A 27,865-nucleotide genomic window follows, 5' to 3' on the forward strand; every position below is an offset into this window, starting at 1 on the left:
AGGAGAAGTTCCAGAACAGGCAAAATTAACCTACAGTGACAGAGAGCAGATCAGCCGTTACCTGGGCAAGTGAGGAGACTGAAAACACAGACACAGGGGCCCAGGGAGACACCTGAAGTGACAGGAATAATTCTGTATCTTGACTGGGTTGGGAGTTGCACAGTAGTATGAATTTGTCAAAACTCACTGAACTTAAAGAAGAATGATTTACTGCATGTAAATTGTAATTCAATAAAGCTAATTTTTAGAAATTAGCCAGAGAAACTAACTTTCAGGAATGACTACAAAGTAAATACACTTTCAGACCAAAAGAGAGAGAGGGACTGACACTAAAAGACATTAATTCTAGCAGAAGGAAAGTGAGTCAGACTGAAGGTCTAAGAAACAAGAAGTAAAAAACAAAAAAGTAGTAAAAATGTCTGTAAGTCTTTAACACTGAATGTAAAACACAAAGCAGTACCATCATATGGATTTTTTTTTTAAGCTAGACTTAAAACATAAATTAAAAGTGTGTATATTGGTTTGGGAGGTGATTATACTTAAAGTATTCCAAGTTTCCTTTTATAATTAAAAGAAAGACGAAAAGTTCCCATTAACGTCAGAATAATAAAAATGTATGTTACAACATCAAGAGTAGCTAGAATTTCGGTAAATATGTCAATACTCAAACTTACACGTCAGAAGAATGCAGTTTATTGTCTGTAAATTATACCTCAACAAAGTTGATTAAAATAAAAAATAACAAGACTGTATAGTTTTCAAACAAATAAGGGTGAAAAAGTGAAAAAAAAGTCAACCCAAATGAAAGCCAAAAAAAAAAAAAAAGACAAAGATATGGAGATGAAACAACTGAAAACACAAAATAAGGTCTTATAAATAGAAATCCAAATACAGTAATAATTATATGTAAATGAACTAAATGCTCCAGTTAAATGGTAAAGACTAAGACTCGATTTTTTAAAATCCAACTATATACTGTTTAAAAAGATACACATCTAAGGATATCAAAAAGTTGAAAGTAAAAAGACTTAAAAAAATACCAGGCAAGGGGCACCTGACTGGCCTGGTAGGTTGAGCATCTGACTCCTGATTTCAGCACAGGTCGTGATCTCAGAGTTGTGGGACTGAGCCTGCACTGGGCAAGGAGCCTGCTCAAGATTCTCTCCCTCCCCCTCCCCCTCCCCACAACTCATGTGCTCTCCCTCTCTCAAAAATAAAATAAAGTAAAAATAAAAGACACCAGGCAAGTCACCAAAGTTAATTTAGCTACACTAATTTTTTTTTTAACTTTTTTGCCTTAAATTCTTAGAGATAAGCAACTTTACAGCATCAAGTAACTTCATAACTATTAAAAGTTCATTTCAGGGGGCACCTGGGTGGCTCAGTCGTTAAGCATCTGCCTTCGGCTCAGGGCATGATCCCGGAGTCTTGGGATCAATCCCCCAATTGGGCTCCCTGCTGGGAGCCTGCTTCTTCCTCTCCCACTCCCCCTGCTTGTGTTCCCTCTCTCACTGGCTGTCTCTCTCTCTGTCAAATAAATAAATAAAATCTTAAAAAAAATAAAAAGTTCATTTCAGGGATGCATGGGTGGTTCAGCTGGTTAAGCGTTGGACTCTTGATTTTGGCTCAGGTCATGACCTTAGGGTCCTGGGATAGAGCCCTGCATTGGGCTCCACACTCAGCAGGAAATCTGCCTGGGATTCTCCTTCTCCCTCTTCCTCTCCCCCACCCCCTACTTGCTCTAAAATAAAATAATCTTTTTTAAAAAAAGTTCATTTCTGAAGGAACAGAAATCAGTTCTCATTTATATGCAATAAATAACTAGCCTCAAAAATACATAACAGGGGCGCCTGGGTGGTGCAGTCGTTAAGCATCTGCCTTCAGCTCAGGGCGTGATCCCAGCGTTCTGGGATCGAGCCCCACATCAGGCTTCTCCGCTAGGAGCCTGCTTCTTCCTCTCCCACTCCCCCTGCTTGTGTTCCCTCTCTCGCTGGCTGTCTCTCTCTGTCAAAATAAATCAATAAAAATCTTAAAAAAAAAATACGTAACAAAAACTGACCTACAAAAAGGAAGAGACACACTTGCAACCACAGTGAGAACATTTTAACACATTTTTCACAGTAACTGATAGCACTGCAATAAAAATCTAGGACAGAAAAGATCTTCTCAACATGATGAGCAATCTTATCCCAATGGGAAAACATGTAACTGTGCCTGACAGTTGCAGAAGAGTTCTCTCCAAGGATACAAGTAACAGTAACAAAAGCTGACCAAATTCCATGCTATAAAATAAGCGTCAAAAATTTCAAAAGATTCTAATCATAAAGGATGTCCTTTTGGGGCACCTAGGTGGCTCAGTTAAGCGTGTGCCTTAGGCTCAGGTCATGATCTCAGGGTCCCAAGATTGAGCCCCACATTGGACTCCCTGCTACAAAATGCTAGAAATCACTAAAAAGATAAATACAAAATTGGAAATCAAAAAGCCAACTCTGACACTACCAATGAATCAAAGAAAAAATCATAATGAAATCAAGTTTCAAAACAAAGATAATGAAAATACTAAATATTAAAACATGTGATACAGCTAAAACAGTAATTGGAGGGAAACTTTTAACTTAAAAATATACATCCTGGAAAAGAAGACTGAATTACTGGATGCCTACCTTACCATGACAATTGAAAAAAAAAAAAAAAAAAGCAAGAAAATCAAGAGATGGCACTGGAAGCCTACCATTCAGATACGTGAGGATTTCAACTTCAAAAACATGCTAAAAGTGACTCCAGGAAACATCAAGTGGGAAGGGGACCCAGTTCTTCCTGATTAAACTATGTAAAACTATGTAACTCTTAAACTCTGTTCATACATAACTTTAATAAAAATTTAAAACCAAAATAAAAAGAGGAAAAAAAGAAAAACAACAGTCCATATGGTAACTGTCATCATGGACCACAGGCATATGAAAAAAGAGCTGTGAAAATTCAAAATTTTGACACTTCCAATATTCTGCTATTAACAAAAGCAAATAAAACTGTAATTGTCACTATGAATAAATAATTATAGTTTTAAAAGCATGGTAAGATCCTTCAAAAAGTCTGTTGATAATTAACAATTCTATATATTGCCTTCAAATGCATTCAATTTCCCTCCATCTGGCCACTGAACAGTAGCCTTAACACATCTGGAAACAAAGCGGGTAGTGTTCAGAATCCCAACACACACATCAAGTAATTTTAAGCTCCATGGTTGATATAAAAATGACATGCAAATCCAAATGGAAAAAGTCATAATCAAAATTAATTTCATTTATGTTTAATATGTCATTATCTGCCAGTATTTGGTAAGATGATGGCTGAAAAAATACTTTCAAATACTTCTCATCTGGAACCAACCAATATCTTTAATTCTCAAAAATATATCACTTAGGGCACTTGGGTGGCTCTGTCGGTTGAATGTCTGCCTTTGGCTCAGGTCATGATCCCAGGGTCCTGGAATCGCGTCCCACATCGGGCTCCCTGCTCGGCGGGAGCCTGCTTCTCCCTCTGCCTCTCTCTGTGTCTCTCATGAATAAATACATAAAATCTTTTTAAAAAACTATATATATATATGTGTGTGTGTATATATATATATAAAACTTAAATACTCCTGCTTATAGTTCCAACACACACTTCAAAAAATAGAGATTAGGGGCGCCTGGGTGGCGCAGTCGTTAAAGCGTCTGCCTTCGGCTCAGGGCGTGATCCCGGCGTTCTGGGATCGAGCCCCACATCAGGCTCCTCCGCTAGGAGCCTGCTTCTTCCTCTCCCACTCCCCCTGCTGTGTTCCCTCTCTCGCTGGCTGTCTCTCTGTCACATAAATGAATAAAATCTTTAAAAAAAAAAAAATAGAGATTAAAGTATTTGAACAATGCATTCCTCTAATTTAAAAATGAGAAAGACAGTCAAGTGCCAACACAACTACTTTAGAAATGATTTTCCAGTTATGTAAATAAAAGATAATGTGCTATTCTCCATAACACATGCTACAGAAATACAGCTGTTCTACATTAAACTTTATGACAAAATAGAGAAGACACATTAATAAATACATGTTATCTGAAATATCTGAAGCGGCTTCTTTTCCTTAAACATAATAAAAAGGAGTGACTCACTTGGGGAGACTTTTCAGAGCACTTGCACTCCGACAAACCTGTCTTTACTATCTGACCCTGGCCAAGTCAGACCAAAAGTAGGAAACTGCTCTCACATGAGCAGCCAAACTAAAGAACAAGCTGGCCAGCTGGTAGGTGCCCAGAGGAAACCATCAAGTGTAGCCTGTTTCAGGTGATGAATTAACAGGCAAACATACAAGAACTCACCATCACAGCCTACAAGAAAGAAGAAGTGGCCTGCGAAAGAATGAGAACAAAAATCCTGGCCTTGGGGCGCCTGAGTGGCACAGCGGTTAAGCGTCTGCCTGCGGCTCAGGGCGTGATCCCGGCATTATGGGATCGAGCCCCACATCAGGCTCCTCCGCTAGGAGCCTGCTTCTTCCTCTCCCACTCTCCCTGATTGTGTTCCCTCTCTCGCTGGCTGTCTCTATCTCTGTCAAATAAATAAATAAAATCTTTAAAAAAAAAAAAAAAATCCTGGCCTTGACACCCATTAAAAAATTTTTCTTTATGCCCACATCAAAACTCTTACCAGTTTTTTTTTTTATTAATAATGATTTTTTATTATATTATGTTAGTCACCATACAGTACATCCCCGGTTTTCGATGTAAGGCTCGATGATTCATTAGTTGTGTATAACACCCAGTGCACCATGCAATATGTGCCCTCCTTACTACCCATCACCAGTCTATCCCATTCCCCCACCCCCCTCCCCTCTGTAGCCCTCAGTTTGTTTCTCATAGTCCATAGTCTCTCATGTTTCATTCCCCCTTCTGATTACCCCCCTTTCTTTATCCCTTTCTTCCCCTACTGATCATTCTAGTTCTTATGTTCCATAGATGAGAGAAATCATATGATAGTTGTCTTTCTCTGCTTGACTTATTTCACTAAGCATTATCTCCTCCAGTGCTGTCCATAAAACTCTTACCAGTTTTAATCATGTTATATAGCTCTTATACACACAGAGAGGAGAGAGTAGGTGACTTCTTCAGATAATAATTAATCCCTTCCACAATATTTTTCTGCATTGAGTTAGCAGTATTTATTATCTCCAGGGTTCTATTTTGAGTTCTTAGCTGGGCACAAAGGTGCTGAAAGAGTAGCCAGATACTTCTGGTAGGTTCAGTGGGAGAAAATCACCCTGTATCCTTTCCCAAATGCCTCCTCCTGCATTCTTTTTCTCTTTTTGACAAATAGTGCTCTCCTTTATCCCTGTCTTCCTTCTAGTTCCCCTGATTTCAGAGTACCCTCCAACATCCCCCCAATCTGAACTGGGGAAGGGGGAGGAATTGGGGAAGGGGGAGGAAGGGCAAACCTGCTGGGGCTCCTAGTGCATCCAAGGCTCCTAAATTCCCAGAGAACCCTGAAAAATGAGAACTGTGAAGTATAAACATTAGCTAGCAAGCACAGCCCAGCTCACCCTTGAGCAACAAGGTGTGACTGCATGGGTCTGCTCACACACGGATTTTTTTCTGATACATACAGTACAGTTCACTTCTTTATGATTTCCTTAATACTGTTTTCTTTTCCTTAGCCTACTTTTCTGTATGAATACAATATATAATACATATAGCACACAAAATGTGTTAATCAACTGCTTATATTATTGGTAAGGATTTCAGTAAACAGTAGGCTATTAAGTAAGTTTTGGGGGAGTCAAAAGTTATACATGCATTTTTTTACTCTATTGGGAGGTTGGCACCCCTAACCCCCATGTTTTTCAAGGGTCAACTGTACTTCCTTTTTTTAATTTCTCACATATAACCTTACATTAAAGTCTTTTTCTTTAAGCAACTAGGAATTAAATGTATGGATTTGGGAGGCATGGGGGCCTGCAGTAAGAGCTGAATAAATCTGAATAAATACATTTGAGATAATCTGAGATTATCTGGTTCGAATGCTTTATTTTACCGTTTAAGATCCTAGGCAACTTTAAGGACTTGTTCAAAGACCCACCATAAGGGAGCAGCTGAGTGAGAATAAGAAACTCAGGTTTACTTGCTGTGTAACCCACACTAAGTAAGCACATTCTGGTAAATAAATGTGGGTAAGAAATGTTAACAAGAAGTCACTCTCCCTGTGAACCAACTCAGATAAAAAGATTTCAAGTCGTCCTCCCCTTGCTCCAAATTCCCCAGTTATATGGTGACTGTCAGGAAAAACAATCCAACGAGCAGTGACTTCAGTTTTAATTTAGCACTTTCTCAGCTCCCACCTCCCCTTTTAGTTGGATGGAACTGATAGACGACTTCAACATAAGATTTTAAAATGCCATTTTAAAAATTATTTTTTAGAAAGAGTAAAAAACTATGCCAATTAAAGCAATGAGCCCAAGTGTTGAAAAATGTAAAAGCTAGTCCAAAAATGTAATAAGCTAGCCCTCTCATTTTACAGGTAAGTAGTTTACAGCTCAGAATGCTAAAGTAACTGTCCAATGTCACCCAGAAAGGCAATACTATGTTCATGTTTTAGAAATAAAAAGCAGAAGAAAAACAGTGGTTACAGGCCTAAGGAAGAGGGGAAAAGAAAAAAGAACTGTTTCTTAAAATCAATTAAGATGTTGTATTTTCTATATTTATACCTGAAAATCATCAACAAGCTCAGGGAAAAGGTGTTCATACATTTTAAGTTCTTCTATCGTTCGTCCGGGTTCCTGCTGGGGTTTTAGTTTGTTAATATCCGTTTCAATATCATCATTCTGAAATAATAAAAATGTAACCAGTTAAGAAAAAGGTACAATTACAGAATACATTTCAGATTAAAGTTTTCCAAATCATTAATTACATGTAGAGAATAATCACTGAATAGAGGTTGTACTAATTTGACCATAAATTGAAATTTGCTTGTATTGGGTCATTGTTGTGTTGCTGTCGTTTTGGTTATTTCATCATGGTTTTTGTCAAAGGTTATTCTGATAGAACACAGTATTTGGCCTCCTCAAGATAGGAAACCTAGTGTCAAGATCCAGACTAAGGGATGTTCCCCTCCATCTCCTTAGTTGCCACAGTTTCACTCATATTAAAGGGCAGTTAAACTTAAGAAAACTAAGTTGAAAACTATAAATATATGACGGTGGTAGTAATCAAAATAACTAACATTTACTACGCACTGAAAGTGTGAGAAGGACTATGCTAAGGATTTTACATAATTTAATCTGTCACTATGAAGTAGGCAGCATCGCTACTTCCACTTAAGAGGAAACTTAAGGGGATTGCTCAAAATTACACAGCGTGCAAAGAAGAGCCAGGATCTAAAACTAAGCATTGATTTCAGAGCATACTGTTAGTCAGTGCACTGCCTCAAGACAAACCAAAGATTGTAATACTCTCGTATTCCATGGTCAACAAAGTTCCCTTAGAGAAGCTCAGTGTCACCACACACTCTGTTTTCCAGGGGGAAAAAAGTAGAAAATTGAAAAACAGCCAGAAATTATTTCCATGCCCCTTTAGGGAAGAAGAGGGTAAATTTAAAGGGGAGGTATGACCTTAGAAAAACAGGATTAATCTGGGATTAATTTGATCTGTATCTGTTCAAACACCTATTATACACTGTGCCAGAAAGACAAGTGTCAGCTTACCTACTATCCAAGCTATTCTCTACAACCTTCAACAATCTGGCCTCACACACATACAAACTCATTATCTTCATTGCTAAAGAGAGATATAAGACCACTTACTAATTTTCAATGGGTTTTAATTTTGCAATTATCTTATTGTCAGAGCAAACTTACTTTTAGCCTTAAATCCATTCTACTATGCTTCAACCCTTATAATGCTTTACATACATGTATCTGTCTGAATGTATACACTTCATATTACCAAGTAGTTTAGAAGGAAAAACATACTTTATATTTCTCATATTTCATATTCAGGAACTTAGCTATTATTTGTATGACCAATAAAAAGATTTTCTCCTTTGCCATAAATATTAAACACTGGGTGTATTTAAAGAGTATCATGTTAGTGTATAATTATTGTATAATTATTAGTACAGGAATATGTAATTTCATAGATCTTTAAATTATGCATTGATGAACCAAAATATATAATTTCCTTGATTGGCACCTAATAAAGTACACAATGCATCCAAAATAACAAAAAGTTTACAAAAGTATTCTTTCTCTAAACACACTAGAATTCAACATTTTCAATACTATTTTGTGAAAAGAAACATATTTGCTCTCTTTCAAAAAAAACCAATTTATCTGTAAAACAGGCACTGTAAAAAAAACTACACTTTGAGGAGGTCAAGAGCAGGAAATTTTGTGTTTTGGTTTAGGGGAAAACTACTGAAGAGCTACTGACAGCCTTAGGGGGGAAAAAACCACAACCACCTTCCACCACTCCTTAAAGTTCTTCTAAAGTAAAGGAGGGGAAAATAACTCATTGAAGTTTATATACTGACAAGTCCTGGCTACTGGAGATGAGTCTTCTAAACCTCCAAATTTCTACAAATGCTCCAAACTGAAAAATCTGGGGTAAAGAAAATGGAATCACTATGATGAAGGAAAAACACTCTCTAAAACTACAACCACAAACACAGTAAATATTAAACCTGTAGGCCGGTGATGGGTAGTAAGGAGGGCACGTATTGCATGGTGCACTGGGTGTTATACTCAAACAATGCATCACGGAACATTGCATCAAAAACTAAGGATATACTGTATGGTGATTAACATAACATAATAAAAAAATTATTAAAAAAAAAACAAAAACAAAAAACCTGTATGTACCAGGTTCACCTGACACAGGAAATAAATAATAAGATTTAGATAAAAAGGAAAAATTAAGTCCAAATGTAACCGCCAATGACAGTAAGAGGCAAACTGTGGTCAAGAAGAAAAATAATACAGCTCAGCACTCTCAAAGAGCCAACAATTCTGCAGTCCTTTAAAAAAAAAATGTAACATTTTGGCTGGAGCGCCTCAGTGGCTACGTTGGTTAAGTGTTTGCCTTCGGCTCAGGTCATGATTCCAGGGTCCCAGGATCAAGTCCCACGTGGGGCACCCTGCTCAGCAGGGGGTCTGCTTCTCCTTCTCCCTCTACTTTCTCCCTCTCTCTCTGTCAAATAAATGAATAAAATCTTTAAAAAAATAACATTTTGGTATAATATGGTGGTAGAGAGAGCTGACATTCACATCAAATTGCTTTATTCTGAATCCTGGCCCCACGTCTTATAAGCTATATTAATAATCCTTCTGTACCTCCTTCTTCTAATTATTAGCCCTGTAAAGCAGAAATAATAATATCATGTACCTTACAGGATTGAGGTGAGGCTTTAATAGTTACTATAGGTAAAGAGCAGGGACTAGCATAGATGGTAAATTCAAAAAGTTTAATCAGACTTATTGTGGTGAATATCTGATAATGTCAAATCACTGCTATATAACTGAAACTAATAAAATATCGTATGTCAACTATACTTCAATTTTTAAAAAAGAGCGTGGACTAGAATAGGACTAGATGTTTAATAAATTCAATCTATTATTTTTTCTATTATAACTAGTGTATTAAGATAAAGTGGGAGAAAATGTAAGCAATTGCAGCTACTTCAGTGTACAGCCAACAACTGTATTTTTCAAAGATATGAATGTCACAAAAGACAAAAAAATATATGGAAATATTCTAAATTAAGGGAGACTTAAGAGACAAAATAATTAAACACAGTACCTGATGCTAGCTCCTATTCTAGAGAGAAGAAAAAAAATCTCATGAAGGACATTTATTAGATCAACTGACAAGTGGAATATGGATGGGAGATTAGAAAAAATGTTACATCACTATAAATTTATTAAGTTGATAACCGCATTGTGGTTATGTAACAGAACACCACTATTCCAGGAAATATTCACTGACATATTTAGGGGTAAAGGACCATGATACATAATATATGTAACTTACCCTCATATGATTTTTTTAAAAATTTTAAGTATGTATTCATGCATACACACTGACAATTTCCAAGCAGCAAAATTAGAATCATTGTTATAATTCCTACTGAGTTCTATTTCCCCACCAATCTCTGTCTTTACATCTGTAGTGATCACAACAGATATTTTTAATGAGAACTCTAAGCCATAAAGAATAAATTATATTCAACATACTATGTTTTTAATAACATGGAAACATATAGCACATAAGAGAAAGCTTTCTATTAAATATAATTGTTAAAGTATAAATTTAATATCAATCTGAAGTTTTACTATCCCTAAACACTCAGCTCCCAAAGAATCCAAACAGGTGATTTTTAATATAGCTATTATCTAAAGAACTCTTTACATAACAGAATTTAAATTCTCCTAACTTGGATCCCATAGTTCTTTCACTTATATCAAGTCCAGAACCACAATCACACAGTTAATCCAGATTTTTTGCCTTGAAAATCAGAGCCTGCACTATTTCTCCTCTTTCCAGCTTGAGGCAAGGATGCAGACCATTATCCTGCCCACATTGGCTCACTTCGACAATTCTGCCAAAGCTGGCCTTGGTGATCGCCCTTAGTGATAATGAAACTGGTACTACATCTACTATTAAAATGGAAATCTCCTTCCAGTATCTTAGATTCCATCTCCAGAGAGGGTCAAATACTCAGTGTACCCAATTCTGACATAGCACTTCAAGACAAAAAGGGCCAAGCGGGCAAGGGTCAAACAAATCCCTCCCCACCCACCAAAAAAGACTAAGCTGAAGTCTTGAAAACTGAAGGAGTTAAGCAGGCCTTTTTCCACAGATACTAAAATGACCTCGTCTGACACTATTAAATAAAGCAAATATAGACTCTACACTTCCAGAAGTGACATAAAATTCTAAAAATCTCCCCGCCTCTTTACTATAACATGACAGTAATTTTTTTTATCTTGTCTCAATTCAATAAACACTTTTGTCCATTTCTTCTCCAATTAACTGAAATCTAAGAATCATTATGTAAACACTTATTCTTACCAAAAAGCCAGCAGTTACAGATTATTTTCCTACTATTTTTATATCCCCAAAAGATTGCTAAAGAAGAACAGATTGCCACTTAGACTCTCAAACCACTTTCCGTCAAACTCGGATTTCCTTGGACTTTGAAACCTAAGTCAGATGGGTTACCTGAGGTTGTCCTGGTCAAAAAGAGTGAAAATAAGTAAAGCCCTTTACAGACCAATGCATTAAAAGCAACATTATTTTCCCTTTCCTTAGCGTCCACAGTCATTACAATAAAAAGATGTGGACAAAACCAATTAATCTATCATTAAGCTACACCCAGTTCCCCAATCTTTACAACTGCATATACAATTTATAAAGTCGACAGAAGATAGAGATTTATACTAACCTTAAAATTCTGATCTACCTCATCTTCATTTTCCGTTTCATTTTCAGCTTCTAAGTCAATATCATCGTTGTCATCACTTTCATCTACTACGTCATCCACTGTGACACAAAACATGCTATAAGTAGGTCAGAGGTAAGCATTCTACAACATGCACACCCAAAGGCAGGATGCTGTATACATACAACGTTGGTACTTCAATCACCGAAGGAAGAGTAAATGAAATTCCTTATTAAAAATGTCTCTCAGGCTGTCCTAGAGTTGAAAAACCTCTGAGATATTAAAATTTGAAAAAGCACTGTAGAAATGTATGGGTGTTTTTACTGATGTTCTCAGTTTTTAAAGATGAATGTCTTCTATTATAACAGCCTGAATGAAACCTCTTATTTCCTGTACATGATAAATTTCAAGAACTGATTTCATTCCTTTAACAACTGATTTCTCATGTGTTTCAATGGCTACCATGTGCCATGTGTGTAGTGTTGTGTGCTGGGAATTTTTTTTTAATAAGTGTAAATATAGTCCCTGTCCTCCAGGAGCTCATGAAGTTAAAAAGCAGAAAAGACTACAGGTAACTACAATACAAAAGCATACGTTAATGAAGGCAACGTTTGTTTGGGAGGACAAAGGATGGAATAACTAACTGCAAACCCCCTTGGGGTCAAGGGGCTGTGAGTGATCACTCCGCAAAACAGGTGGTAATTAAGCAGTATGCTGAAGAAAATACAGCAGCTTTTAAGGCCAACATAAGGGTCGTTGAGTGTAGCTTTTAAGAAGAAAAAAACAAAGAGCTGAGATGATATCCTTGGAAAACAGCAAGTATTAACTAAACTTGTATACTTGGGAAAGTAGTAAGAAAGGCAAATAAGAATGAGAAAATGAAGGGGCCAAGTAGTTTAGATTTTCAACCTATGGAAGACAAGCACTGAGAATTTTCAAGAGGAGAATGGCTTAATTCAACTTAACCCTGCTCAAAAGATCACTCTGGCAGGTGTGAGAGAGGGAGCACATATGTGGAAGGGGACCAATTAACAGGAGACAGTAACTGTCTGAACCAATACAGCAGGAATGGGGATGAAGAATAAATACGCATTAGAGAAAAACTCAGGGAACAGAATGGATAAAGGTACATGAGGACCACGGCTATGGGGGAAACAAGGCAAGAAGAGTGGAAGAGTACTCAGGTAAGTAACAGTGCTTTAAAACAAAGTAGCGAATATTTTAAAAGGATATTTTTCTAAACTAACTATTGAAGAAATGACAAATATTAACTGTATATATCAAAGTGTACAAATGTAATGATTTGATACAAATATACCTCGTAAAATGATTACCAAGATGAAGAAAATTAACACATCCATCACCTCACATAATTAACGCTGTTAACTTTGTGTGTGTGTCTGCGCATGCACATGCTCATGATGAATGCTTAAGAGCTCCTCTCGCAAATGTCCAAATGTGCAATACCGCATTATTAACTATAGTTACATGCTGCACATTAGCACCTCAGAACTTAATCTTCTTAAATTGAAAATCAGTACCCTTTGTTCCCATCACCCTACTTACCACTCCCCTCACCCCTGGGGGCATCCAACATGTATTCTCTGTTTCTACAAAATCATTTTGTTTGTTTGTCTTTAAAGAGTCTACATGTAAGTGATACTATACAGTATTTGCCTTTCTGTCTGGCATATTCCACTGAGCACAATGCTCTCCAGGTTCATCCATTTTGCTGCAAATGGCAGAATTTTCTTCCTTTATATTGTCTGAATAACAGTCACATATATCACTGTCCTTTATCCATTTATCCATCAGAGGACATTATGGTTATTTCCAAATCTTGGCTACTGTACATAATGCTACAGGGAACATGGGTGTACAGATCTCTCTTTAAGATAATGATTTCAATTCCTTTGGATATATACTCAGAAGTAGGATTGCTAGATCATACGGTAGTTCTATTTTTAATTTTTTGAGGAACCTCCAAACTGTTTTCCAGATTACTTGTACCATTTTACATCCCCACCGTGTAAAAGGGTTCTGTTTTCTTCACAACCTTGCAAACAGTTCCTATGTCTTGTCTTTTTGATAACAGCCATTCTAGCAGGTGTGAGGTGTTACCTTACTGTGGTTTTGATTTCCATTTCCCCGATGATTACTGATGTTGAGCACTTTCTCATATACTATTGGCCATTTGTATGTCTACTTTGGGAACATATCTATTCAGGTCCTTTGCCCAATTTGTAATTGAATTACTTGCTTTTATGCTCTTCAGCTCTGTGAGTTTTTTTAATATACTTTAAACAGTAGCCCATTCCCAGATACACGTTTTGCAAATATCTTCTCCCATTCTGTAGGGCAATAAATTGAAATAGCCATTTTAATTTATTGTTTCCTGGGCTGTGCAGAATCTCTTTAGTTTGTCATAGTCCCACTTGTTTATTTCAGCTTCTGTTGCTTGTGCTTTTTATAGACTCTATCCAAGAAATCATTGCCAAGACCAATTTCAAAGATCATTTCCCCAAGTTTTCTTCTAGGAGTTTTACAGTTTCAGGTCGTATAACTAAGTTTTTGATCCATTTCAAGATAATTCTTTGTGAGTGGTATAAGACAGGGATCCAATTTCATTCTTTTGCATGTGGATATCTAGCTTTCTAATACAATTTATTGAAAACAATGTCCTTTCCGCACTGTGTATTCTTAGTGCCCTTAATCAAAAATTAGTTGACCACATATGCATGGGTTTGTCTGGGCTCTCTATTCCATTCCACTATAGGTCTACATGCCTGCTTTGAGTACCATACTGTTTTGGTTACTATGGGTTTGTAATAGTTAGAAATGCTGAACCATGATGTCTAGCTTTGTTCTTCTTTCCCAGGATTGCTCTGGCTACCAGGGGTCTTTTGTAGTTCCATAAAATTTCAGGATAGTTTTTTCTATTTCTGTGAAAAATACCATTGCAATTTTCAAAGAGATTGCTTTAAATCTGTCAACAGACCACTTTGGGTAATATGGGCCTTTTCACAATATTAATTCTCCCAATCCAAGAACACAGGATATCTTTCCATTTATTTGTGTCTTCTTCAATCTATTTCATCAATGTCTTATAGTTTTCAGTGTACAGGTCTTCCAGCTCCTTCGTAAATTCATTCCTATTTTGTTTTCAATGCTACTGTACATAGGATTACTATCTTAATTTCTCTCTCAGATAGTTTATTGTAATTGTATAGAAACACAACTGATTTTTACATCTTTGATTTTATATCCTGCAACTTTACCACATTTGTTTATTAGTTCTAAAAGTTTTTTGGTGGAGACTTTAAGGTTTTGTATATATAAGATCATGTCCTCTGCAAACAGATAATTTTACTTCTTCCTTTCTGATCTGGATGCCTTTTATTTCTTTTCCTAGCCTAATTAGTATAGCTAGGATATCCAGTATTGTGTTGAATAGAAAGGTGAGAGGGGACATCTTTACCTTCTTCCTGATCTTATAGGAAAAGCTTTTAACTTTTTATCACTGTGCACAATATTAGCTATGGGTTCATCATACATTGTCTTGATGAGGAACATTCCCTCTATACCTAATTTGTGAAGAATTTTTATCATAAAAGGATTCTTAATTTTGTCAAATGTTTTTTCTGCATCTATCAAGATGATCATATGATCTTCATCCTTCAGTGTTAATGTGGTTTATAACGTTTTGATTTGTAGATATCGAACCATCCTTGCATCCCAGAGATGTATTCCACTTGATAATGGTATATCATCCTTTTAATTTGTTGTTAAAATCAATGTGCTGTTACTTTGCTATGGATTGCTGCATCTATGTTCGCCAGAGATATTGGACTGCGTAGGAGTGCTAATAACATTGACTCCGTCTTTGGCCCTCCATCTTGTTCACATCCAAGCAATGATCTCCCTCAGGGCCCAATTATGCCCTGACCCCAAAGCAGCAAGGCTTGTTCTGATCTTCCCTAAAGTGATGCACAGACGGCAACTTTGGATACCGAGTAGACATCCTCTGGCGCACATATGGCACCACTTTAGATAAGTGCCCTTTGACCTCACAACAAATGCCCCTTGCTCTATAAAAGCTGTGGATTAAGGTCTGGACTGCACGAGAACAGCTGTGTAGCAGCACCTGGATTGCCTGCCCTTGTCAATACATTACCCTGAAAAAACCTCTATAAAATGATATGGAGGGGCTTGCGTAGTTTTTTGGTCTCAAAGTGCCCTTCCAGTCTGGAGGATACTTCACTATCCCATTTGAGGATGCAGTTGCTTCTCCCAGGCTTTTAGGACTGACTGGCTTGGGTTTTCACCTGAAAACAGCTGTGAATTCACAGGCTGGGGGAGAATGAATTATCTTTGCTTCCTCGGAAAGCACAGCAGCACAGTCTCCATGCAGCTCCGTCCACAGAGGTCACTGTCAACACTCACTGTGAGGGGTGCTCTGTGGCCAATACTATGTCCGTCTTCAGGTGGCAGTGGTATCTAGGGCTAGAGGGATCCTAAGAGGCAAAAGCTGCTAGGGTCTTCTTGCACTCCTTGAGGGAGAGAACACGGGAGAGTCCTAGACAGGGATCCCTTGCCGACCGTAGCCTGTTTCTCCACTCCAATGCTTGGGAACTCTGCCAGCTCAGGCACCCCTGCTCTTTCTGTGACCCCCGGGATCCTGAGTCCACACTGTCCCACCTAGGATTCTGCCTCACTTTGCCACCTGAGCACCTTTCCGGCAGGGATGTCTCTCACTGGAGCAAACTTTTAAAAATTTCGATTTTGCACTCTGGTGCTTTATCACTTTCTCGTAGCCGGCTTTCGGAGGCTCCCCACCCCTCGCCATTCATCTTCCAAAATAGCCCCTCAGGTTCACTTCTCCGTACCTCCTACCTTGCAAAAAGTGGTTGCTTTTCTAATTGCAGAATTCCAGAAATTCTTTTCTTACATCTCAGGTTGAATTCATAGGTGTGCAGAATGATTTGATAGTTATCTAGCTAAATTCAAGGGAACAGATGAAACGAGGTCCCCTATTCTTCTGCCATCTTGCCTCCTAGTCAATTCTCCTTTTAGTCTGAGTATTTTATCCATTTAGATATCTTATTACTAAAGCTGATTTGCTGGTTCTTGCTTTGTATTTAGTGCCCTCAGGATTTCTGTGTGTCTCTGAAATTTCCTTGCTTTTCTATAGCAGTAATAAATGAGCCTCTTCAAGAATTTTTCCCAAGGAAAAAAATACATAATTTTATATAGAATTTCAAAGTGTTCACAGTCTCTGAAGTCCATCCATGGATTCCTATGGCTCAACAGATCCCAGGCTAAGGATCTCTGTTTCAAATGTACCTTTACATTTTAAAATGCATATATGAACCACTATTCTTATAATTATTTTAGAAATGCAAAAATAGTGTAATATTCCTAAGAACAGGAACTCTATCAATATATATAATATAAATTATATATAATATAAATAATAAAAATTTTAGTTTATTTGTATAAAAAACCCAGTTTGTTACAACTGTGTATTAGGTATGCTTGGCCAAGAGTTGGTTGATGTATTTCAAAACAGTATTACTATTATTTAGTGTTACATAATTAACAATTTGTACTGTTTAATACAATGATTCTGCTACCATGTTGTCTCTATTCTTGTCATCTTAATTCATCATGGGCCAGACTAGAGTAATATTTCATGTAATTACTTCAGAAAGGGTACCTGGGTAATCTACTTCCACACCCTTATATACCTAAGAATATGTCATCTTCACATATGGATGGCAACTAATAAGTGCTCAGAAATCTTGAATCAGGACTCTTTCCTCCAAACCTTTCTAGATGCTGCTTCCCTATCTTTTGGCATTTTATGTTCTAGAGCCTAACCCTTGAGGTCAGCTGGATTCCTTCATCAACAAATGTTAAGTGTACACTGTGTCTAACAGATGCTGAGGATAAAATGAAGGAAAAAAAAACACCAGCTCTATCCTCATGGAACTTATATTCTAGCTGAAGAAGGTAAAATATAATGAAGATTATGATCAACGTAATTAAGTATGATATATGAAAAGATAATGGTGAACAGAAAGGGTATTTTCCTTGTGTCTGCAAGTTGCTGTCAAAACCCTCCTCTCACATCTTAATCATGAAGACCTGTGCGTCAGTGTAAATCTCCCTTTCTAATTTAGTGATCCATTAGTCTTAGATGAGACAGGAAAGGAGCCCTCAAAAAAATATCTCTGTCGGCTTTTCCCCGTGTTTGCTGAATTCACTGCACTAGAAGCCGGCTTTCTCTACCTGTGTGATTATTCTGGACACTAAATAAAGAACACTATGGGGTAAATCCTATATCCTATCTCCCTCCCAGTACTACCACCTGCTATATTGTACAGAAGTGTCCCCAGCTTTCTACCAGTTACAACCACCACCGAAACCCCCATAATCCTACACTGAGATACGGGAGAGAAAGGGACTCCAACGGCTCGACTGTCCTTCCAGTTTAGGTGCTGCCGGCACCTCAACGTGGAGACAGACACACTGCACTCAGACAGGGTGAGCAGAGAACTGATGCTCTTCTCTAATATGTTCACACCTCCACCACGTTTGGTGCATGGTCTATGTTTCTTTTACCTTGTTTTCACTTTTGGTACAGATTTTCCCCTGTTTTTAAAGTCTGCTGGATCACTGTTTTCACTTCACTATCTTACTCAAGTCCCAGACTGAGCTGCAGACTTTTTAAGCCCTTTAAAGGAAGTTTCTGAATAATCCATTTTGGTATTTTGCATAGACTAAAGGTGTACTTTAATAACAAAATATTTTAAAATAATATCATAACTGTGTACTCTGCAATATATACCACACTGATAAATCTGTATCAAGGAAAATAAAACTAATTATAATTACCTGAACATTCTCTTACATCACTTATTTCAAGTAATTGCTTTTAAATATAAAAAACTTTCCATTTTTCTTGCAAAAAAATTATCAACTGATGAGAAAATACTTTAGAAATTCTAATAGTCCAGACTATATTCTCTTTTCCATTTTACTAGATCTTACCCCAAAAAATTCTACTTTTTCCCCATATTAAGATTTCAACTCTTACTTCTTTTACTATGTTCCCAGTATTGTATTGAAATGGCAAACAGCCAACTTCTGTTAATTTCATTATTTTCATTCAGGTAAGTCACATGCAAGTTTTGTTAAGCATAAACCATAACATTTTTGGTGATTAGATATCCTTAACTTAAATGTAAACCCAAATATAATTACTTAAATATTTCATGTTTACATTCTTATTCTTTGAAAATTTATATAAATTATGAAATAATGTTCCTATGTAATGCTTAAATTTTTCCAAATTCAAATTTACATATATGTAACATATTCCATACCACTGCCCTTAATTATCAGACCTCAGTTTCTTATATTTGAAGAAATATTCAACTAAAATATAATGTGAAATTTATTGTGTTCATTAAGATCTTCTTTTGCTGAGGAACTAGGAACAAGGAAAAAAAAGTCAATAGTCACACAATTCCAAGAACCACTGAAAGCCAGTGATAAACACACGGTCTTACCTTCAGGGGGTAAACTGTAGAGCTGGGCCACAGGCCCGGTAACAGGAATAACTGGCAACTGGAAATGGAAAGAACTTTTAATCGTTGGGAGTGGCAGGCGATTTTTAGGAAAACACTTCCTCATTATCAGACTGGAGGTGTTGACAAGGGGATCAAGGGTCCTGACTGCCAAACATTCCTGTTTTTTAAGAAAAATAGAAAAAGAAAAGAAAGAAAAAAGATAATATGCCTTTGGTAAATAATTGAATCAATTTTACATTACTTCATAAAGTAATACATCAATAATTTTCAAGAGACGAATACCACAAAAGCCAATATTTTAATGTAAAAGCATTATAAAATAGCTTTGGCTATTCAGAAGTATCTCCTGATACGTAAGAACTTCATGTGGCAAACTTAATAATACTTTTCCTAAAATATTTTAACTAAGCAGAAATCAGTAGCATCTTTGGCACCAAAAGTCACCAAAGTATATTAGTTCCACTTTATCCATTTCAGTTACCCAAGGTCAACCGTGGCCCAGCGCAGATCATCTTCCTTCTGACCTAAGGTCAACTGACAGAAGGTCAATACTAGGCCGAATGCTACAACACAACATACCTACATCATTTCACCTCACTTCATCTCACCATAGAGGCATTTTATCATCTCACATCATCATAAGGATGAGTACAGTACAATAAGATATTTTGAGAGGGAGGGACCCATTCACTTAACTTTTATTACAGTATATTGTTACAGTTGTTCTGTTTTATTATTAGTTGTTAATCTCTTACTGGGTCTAATTAATAAATCAAACTTTATCACAGGTATGTATGTATAAGAAAATACAAATTGTATATATAAGGTGAAGTACTATCCAAGGTTTCAGGCGTCTAAGATCCAAGGGATCTTGGACCATATCCGCCACAGAAAAGGGGGGACTACTGTGCTAAGTAATATCTATGAGTGACCTACAAGGCATTTAGCAACTCCAAGGCATAAAGTAAAAATTCTTTTTAATTTAAGGGAAGAAGAAAAAAACATTAAGTGTAAAAAAAAAAAAAAAAAAAAAGTAAGAAAAGAATAAGAAATAAAAAGGAATGTGTCCTGTATCATTTATCATACAGTAGCACCTCTAGTAAGTTGACTCTTCAACTTACAAAAAATAGCCTGAATACCATGATTTTAAGTTCCAAGAGCTTAATTCCTGGTATCCAACGTTGACAAGGGCTAATGGACAGGGGATTTGAATCTGTAACATACAACATTATTATTATTATCATTATTATTGACAACTGGCATTTAGATAGCACTTTCGTATCCCATAAAATTTTCAATACAAATTTTCACATCTGATCTGTCAGAAAAGATAAAAAATGAAGGCTCAGAAATATTAAGTGGCATAAACAAGGTCACCCAACTCTTCCTGATATATCAATTATCTATCACTGTCTACATTAGGAATAGTAAAAACAAGTGTATGATTGATCTAGAAAAGAAAAGGCTTAGGGTAAACATAAATTGTGTGTTCAGGTACCTTAACTACTGCCATGGAGAGACTGTTGTGTGTAAGACCAGGAGGGCACAACCAAGATGACTGGCTGCAATTTTAAAAAGACAGATTTCTTTCTAATAATTATAACCTTCTAAAAACAAAATGGTTGCACTGTAACATCCCCATTGCCCTGAGCTGACAGTCTTGCTAAAGACATTGTCAAGAAGGTTTACAGTTAAGATGGCTGGCAGAACTAGGATTCCTAGCTCCAGGTTTCACTTTTCCACCTTCTCTGGGTACAAACGCTCTATCCAGAAGGAAGACACTGACAACACTCACAAACAACAGAACTGCCCTACCGGCTGTAAAGGATCCATAAATATCCTATGAGGGGTACGTGCAAAACTGAGTATAGCCAACTGCACATCTTAGAAAACATGGCTATAGAGATTCCCGTCCTGCTCAGTGGATGGGTTTCTACAGCCTCCTTCTACCTAAAATCTCATATTGCAGAGAAATGCACCGGGCACTCTCTCCAACTCAGTCTGAGGAGGTCATGTGAGAAAGATTTATTATGGCTTTTGGTTTTCAGGTTTTTTTTCTTAAACATATTTATCATACTTTTTTGAGTATTTATAAGAAATAATGTGTTCTTAAGAACCAAATAATATCGTTAACAATAACCACAGTAATAGGAAGAAAATTAAAAACTCACTTGTGAAGTGTTATACAGAATTTTCATCCCATTGGCATCTATAAATGCTTTTCTTCCCAACTTGATGTTTGTAACACTTTTTAAACTCTGTAAAATTCCTTTCCGAATGAGCATGTTTCTATGCCGGTTATCATGGCGGTGCCAATCTACATAAATTGTTAAAAGGACTTGGACATATCCTCTGTCTACAGCTCTTCTGGCGTTTGTTTCTTTAACAAAAGAAAATTGAGAAAGAACATTTTTTTAAATGATAAGAGAAAATGGTAGAATAAATTAAAAACATCACCAAAATACTGTAATGAGTTCTTACCATTTTTTTCAAAAAAAATATATAGCAGCCACATAAATATTTTTTTCTCTAACAAAAGTCCCAGATGACAACTACATTGTCATTATTGTAACTTCTACTGTAAACCTTGTTTCCACTGAAATTAACTCTATTGGATTGTAGCTTCTATAACTGTGTTTCCACCAAAATCAACTGCTTTAATTACCCCCACAATTATACAAATATCCATGCCATACAACAGTAAGTTAAAAATACTTATAAAACTTTTAGTAAATGAAATGTAAGGAGCACTTTACAGCTTTCTGGTCATTAATTGTCTAATGTAATAAAAACTACATTAAAGAGGTTTTTTTGTAAATGGTTGATTTTACTGGGGTAGAATTAACAGAGATCCACAAATTTGATCTATTTTATTAAAGTGTTAATATTTTAGATTATTAACCAAAGGGTACATTTCGCTAAAATGGCAGTAGGGGAATCCTATTAGCAACATTATGAGCCACTCAGTACCACATTGGTGGGCCAATGATAGGAACACAAACTAACATGGAATACCAACCAACCCATCCAAGCTTGTTTAGTTACAAAGAAATTCCAATTTCTCCCTAACCTAAGTTTACCATGCCTTAGGGCATAGGCACTAAGATAATGTAACAGTAAGGTAAGGCTCTGCTGCTTTTAGTTGTTACCTGAAGAATTACTACAGCTTCCAAATTGCTACTACGTACCTAAAACATAAAGATACTGAGATCAACAAACTATTAATGCTCTCTCAGAACCCCTGTTCTGACTTCAAGGAGCTGGAAGAAATTCACCTGGTTTCTTACATAAAAGCTTTAAAACCTCTTCTCTGTCTTCAAGAGCTCACTGGCCAAGGCTGTGGCTATTTACACAATCAGGTCAACAGTTTTTGACTAACAGTAGTTTCATGTATTTTAAAGAAATATACACTCTGTTTACACCACCTGGAGTATACAGCCTTTAGTTTACTAGCTTTGAATATGATTTTCGTAAAAGACATTATGAGCCTAAAGGGTATCTATGTGAAATATTTAAATTCTTATTAAAGATCAGATAAGAAACTTGCCCATAACTCAAACACAGGTGCTGAATGACAAGAAGTAAACAGAGCTATCTGCAATCTGCAACTGAGCACAACTAAAACGTTTAGTAAAGAGGTTTTTATTCATGTGTTCAGGACACCTAACTTACTATATTAGCCTATGTCTCTTCTTCCCTCTCCGTTTAAAAGACAACTCCGGTTCCCCTTTAGACTACAGCATCTCATCTATGCTCTAGCGATGGCACCTAGGCTGCCTGTCCTTCTGCACTGTGTGTGTATACACGTTCTTTGCTTTATATTCACTCAGGGTTATTACAGTAGTCTCATGTACCCTTTAAAGTAAATAACTGCCCCCTCCCAGAAAGCATTTAAAAAAAAAAATGAATGAGAATGTTCCAAAATACCACAGTGCATCTAAAAATATGCAGTGTGCTACTAAACATTATCTTGCATTATTAAATTTTTATTCTATCTAGTGCCGTGTGCCCTATGAAAACATACCAGATATAAACTAGATTCATCCTACTGGCCACTTACTTTTTTTTACCTGAAGGAGTAAAACAGGTATGTTTGTCCACCATCCTCCTTTGAAGGAGGAGGGAGTAAAAGGAAGATTACTATTTAAAACGCAAGATACCAGATTTCAGTACTCTTAGATTAACCAATTTCTATAAATAGTTGAAACTTATGAGGGTTTTAGTTTCTACTGACTTAGAATCAGTGATCTTATCATCAGTGATTTTGAAAATTAATAAGCTTCTGTTTTAATAGCTATTTTAATCTACTCTAAATCAAAAATATGCCTATATTATTTAAAAATTCATCTTTAAATAACAATTTGAACTACAAAGTCAGAGCAGAACAAAGCCAGGCTACAAACATCTTTTAAAGTTAATCCAAGTATTCTGATCTTGGTCTAAAGTTTATCACATCATGTATGAAAATAAAGCTACATGGCTCATCTAATTGAGTACCACACACATTGCTTTTCAAAGATAAAACTGTTAATTGAATTTTATATACTCTGGTATATAATACTAATACCTAAGATGACTTTCTAAATTTATAAATGTAATAAATCATTACTTTACCAAATACCAGATTTTCAATCAATCATTTGCTACTGTTCAAATGAATAATTCTGGTCATTCAAATTTAAGGGCAAGTTAGTCTCACCCTTGATAGACAGTTTTGGGGAAAATAACATTGAAAGCCATCATATCCTTAGGACCAAATGTTACTGTGGTTAAGATGTTAATTTAAACAACCAATGAGAATGGAAGTGCTAACAAAATTAATACTTAAACCACAGATACAGAGTACCTTGGAGAGAGAGAACATATAATGTAGATAAATTAGTCTCCGAAGGAATCATAAGACACATTTACTCCAATGCTTCAATTTTGAAGATAAAGGAAACAGTTGCTTTAGTTTCTAAATGAATTTAGTAAACTGTAAATTTACATTAATAGTCATTTTTTAATGCTTTAAACTTGAATTTGATAGAAATTAAATTTCTAGTAAGAGGTTTCTAAATGAAAATCATGTGTTCAGTATACAGTTGTTCACAATATGCTTCATAGTAAATAACCTCAATATCGTGTTAGCTTCACTTTTAAAAAGATGATACTTATATAATATTTACATGTTACTTGCCTCTATTAACAGCACTTTACATTTATATAATGAACTTAGAAAAAGGAAGATAATGTACTGGAATAAATTACATAAATGTACTACATTATAGCTCAATAAACATAAAAGACATTAGCTATGATGTATATTAGTCAGCCATATGAAAAGACAGAATCAACTTTGACATTAAATTATAACAAACTAGCTTTATAACTACAGACTAAATCTACATTTCCAGTTTAACACAGTAGATAGAATACTTGGAAAATAGTATCTAGTATTTCCAGTATTTAAAAACTTACTTGATTTTAGCAATGCAGCAAGAGTGTCTAAAGCAACCCTGTCAACATGAGAAAACACAAACAACAACAAAACTAGTAAAATTAATCTACAATAGTAAATTCATACAATCTTTTCGAATAAGTAATTATTATCTATTCCAAAAGTCATTCCTGTTATAGTCAATTACATATGGTGTTTCTCTGTATGCATCTCTCCCTTCAGGTTACAATCAGTTATGGGGAAGACTGAAATATTAACAGGCAAGAACCAAAAAAAAATTTTTAAGGAAGAAAAAGAAGACACTGTTTAAGTCTTTATATAGGAGATTATAGATATATAGAATTAATTATTGTACTTGTATCTGACCCTGACAGAGTTCACAAAATAACAGTATTAAGAATGAGAGGCCCTGATTCAGAAAAAATTAAAACACAAGTTTTAACACAAAATTCGTAACTATAAAATTCTACAGATACTCATAGCTATCTGACTTTAAAGTAGTTTAGCTTTATCAAGCAGTAATCCCAATATTTAAGATGATAACAAATGTAAAATATTTTGGAACTAGGAGGTTTGGGGAGAAGTAGGAGCCCTTAATATTTTTCAGCCATAAGGCACCAAGGAGAATAATGAACCTAATTAATATCTCAAAAACTCTCACTGCCCATGAAAGGACAAAGGAATTGCCCAAAAACTTAAGAGTACTTTTACTTTCTTTGAACATAAATACACAAATATGCACAGTGAAATCAACTGCCATTAATTAGCTTTAAAAATGCACAAAATATCACTGTGGAAAACCTGTAATTCAAATATTTTTTTTAAAGTAAGTTACTGAAGAAATGGCACTTAATTTCAGTAACTTTAAAAATATAAGGCTACATACTACGGTACCTCTTAGCAAGATTTCAACAACTATAATTAATTTGCATAAAATTTACACTTTGTCAAACTTCAGCATGTCACTCATCATTAAGCATTTGTTGAATGCCTACTAGACACCCACAGTAGCAGGTTCTTGGTTGGTATAAAATTAGCCAACTTATCTCTTCCACAATTTTACAATCTAGATAATGTGATAAAATGTACACACCTATGAAAAAACTACTCAAGAAATTAAAACCAAAAACAAAGCAACAAAGTAAAAGCTGCATACAGAGTTTATAAGAGACACAGCATGACGGAGTGTGTAAAAGCAAAGAGCACGATCAGCTAGAAGACTAGACAGATACAGGTTCACAGTAAAACTTGCAACAATTATCTACAACTAGGTACAGAGTAAGTGCTCATTTATAACAAATGCTCGTTAATGCTACCTTCCAAAGCAAGTCATTAACGGCTATGCTTTGGTTTACTGACACAAATAAGGCAAACATATAAACCTTTATTTAAGATAACATTCATAAAAGGAAAACGAAAGCATATGGTTTAAAAAATATTACAAATTCAGACCTGGAACTTTCTCAAAACAATGTAAAGTTTTGGTAATGGTGAGAAAGTAAATGAAAAGTATGAAATTACATACTGACTTTTCATAGCACTAAATCATCAGTAAGAAACTTTCCATAACCTTACAATTGTGCACTAAAATGTACCTAAGACTATACAACTACAAGCATAAGGATGGCTTTGAAATTGGTCAAAATTAAACACAGAACTAAAGGGATCTTCCAAGTGAAACAGCAATACAAAATAATAGAAAAGAAGATCTGATAAATGCCAGAAATTGTTATAGATGCCTTATATATGTGTTTTCTAGTTTATTTTTTTATAAAGATTTTTATTTATTCGTCAGAGAGAGAAAGAGAGCGCAAGTCTGATGCAGGACTTGATTCCAGGACCCTGGGATCATGACCTGAGCCAAAGGCAGACACTTAACTGACTGAGCCACCCAGGCATCCCTGTGTTTTCTAGTTTAATTCTTAAAACAATCCTGGTCCATAGAACTGGCACATTTTATGGATACAAAGATTTCAGAATATAATTTGCCTAGGGTCCCAGAAAAACGAGGTGCTATGGAAAATGAATAATATAAGCCTCCTGTTGAGAAGGAAACTTTCGAAATCAGAAATATCAGTCTCCTCCAAAAGAGATGTTGAAATCCTAACCCCGAGTATCTCAGAATGTGACCTGATTTGGAAACGGGGTCACTACAGATGTAATTAGTTAAAATGAGGTCACACTGGAGTAGGTGGCCCTTAATCCATCATGACTGGTGCCCTTGTAAGAAAAGAGAAGACTACCTGAAGACAGACACACAAGGAGAGAACCTCATGTGAGGATAGAGGCAGAGGTTTAAATGCTGCAGCTCCAAGCTAAGAAACACCAAAGATTGCCAGCAAACCACCAGCTAGAAAGAAGGAAGGAAGGATTTTCCATAAAGGTTTCAAAGGGAGCACTGGCCCTGCTGACAGGATAATTTTGGACCTGTAGCCTCCAGAATTGCGAGACAATAAATTTCTGTAATTTTAAGCCACCGAATTTGTACTAGGTACTTGGTTACAATAGCCCTAGGAAACAAATACAATCACTTGGATACAATCACTTGCAATGAACTTATAGGATTTTCCTATCTACAGTTAAGTCTGTATTCAAAATTATAAAAATCTTAGAGTACTTTTAGAAACAGTCTTTCTCCCTGGTTGGCAGTAGTTTGTAATACATTTGAACCAAATAAAAGTGCTTCTGACAGTTTCTAATCCTTAAACTACATGTTTTGGGTTACTGTTTATTCTTCAACACTGCCAAAACTAGGATGTGAACCCAGTCCTTTCTGACTCCCAAGCTCATCATGCTTGTTTCACAGCTACACTAGATTAAAAGGAATTATGAAGGGGCACGCCTGGGTGGCTCAGCCGGTTGGGTGTTTGCCTTAGGCTCAGGTCGTGATCCCAGGGTCCGGGGATGGAGCCCCGCATCAGGCTTCCCGCTTTGTGGGGAGCCTGTTTCTTCCTCTCCCTCTGCCTGCAACTCCCCTGCTTGTGCTCTCTGTCAAATGAATAAAATCTTAAAAAAGAAAGAAAGAAAGAAAGAAAGAAAGAAAGAAAGAAAGAAAGAAAGAAAGAAAGGAAGGAAGGAAGGAAGGAAGGAAGGAAGGAAGGAAGGAAGGAAGAAAGAAAGGAAAAAAGAAAGAAAGAAAGAAATTATTAAGTTTGGTGCAAAGTCACCTTGATATTTTTACAAAACTGTTATTTAAAAGGTATTTCTAAAATCTTCATTACAAAAAAATTTCTGAAATTCTCTGACACTTATAAGCCAGTACAAATTTATAAAAGTTACAAAAGAATTTTAGAATAACAAATTTATCGATATACACAGTCTATATTATGTTAATTGATTAGAATTTTTCAGTTCACTATTTTATACTTCC

General features: G+C 36.0%; 1 protein-coding gene across 4 annotated transcripts in view; it reads right to left on the reverse strand.

The window, feature by feature from the left end:
* The window catches only part of AGTPBP1 (ATP/GTP binding carboxypeptidase 1), a 160,962-nt gene that overhangs the window by 72,312 nt on the left and 60,785 nt on the right, over positions 1–27,865 (reverse strand). For all 4 annotated transcript variants that reach the window (XM_045780977.2, XM_045780979.2, XM_045780980.2 and 1 more), the window contains 5 exons: positions 24,516–24,553; positions 21,227–21,435; positions 19,035–19,212; positions 11,464–11,561; positions 6,731–6,847 (listed from right to left, as the gene is read on the reverse strand). In XM_045780977.2, the coding sequence (XP_045636933.2) occupies positions 6,731–6,847; positions 11,464–11,561; positions 19,035–19,212; positions 21,227–21,435; positions 24,516–24,553 (640 nt within the window). The remainder of the gene's footprint in view (positions 1–6,730; positions 6,848–11,463; positions 11,562–19,034; positions 19,213–21,226; positions 21,436–24,515; positions 24,554–27,865) is intronic.

This window comes from Ursus americanus, chromosome 34, assembly GCF_024610735.1.
Source record: "Ursus americanus isolate L20-20 chromosome 34, mUrsAme1.1.p, whole genome shotgun sequence".
NCBI classification, from domain to species: Eukaryota; Metazoa; Chordata; class Mammalia; order Carnivora; family Ursidae; genus Ursus; species Ursus americanus.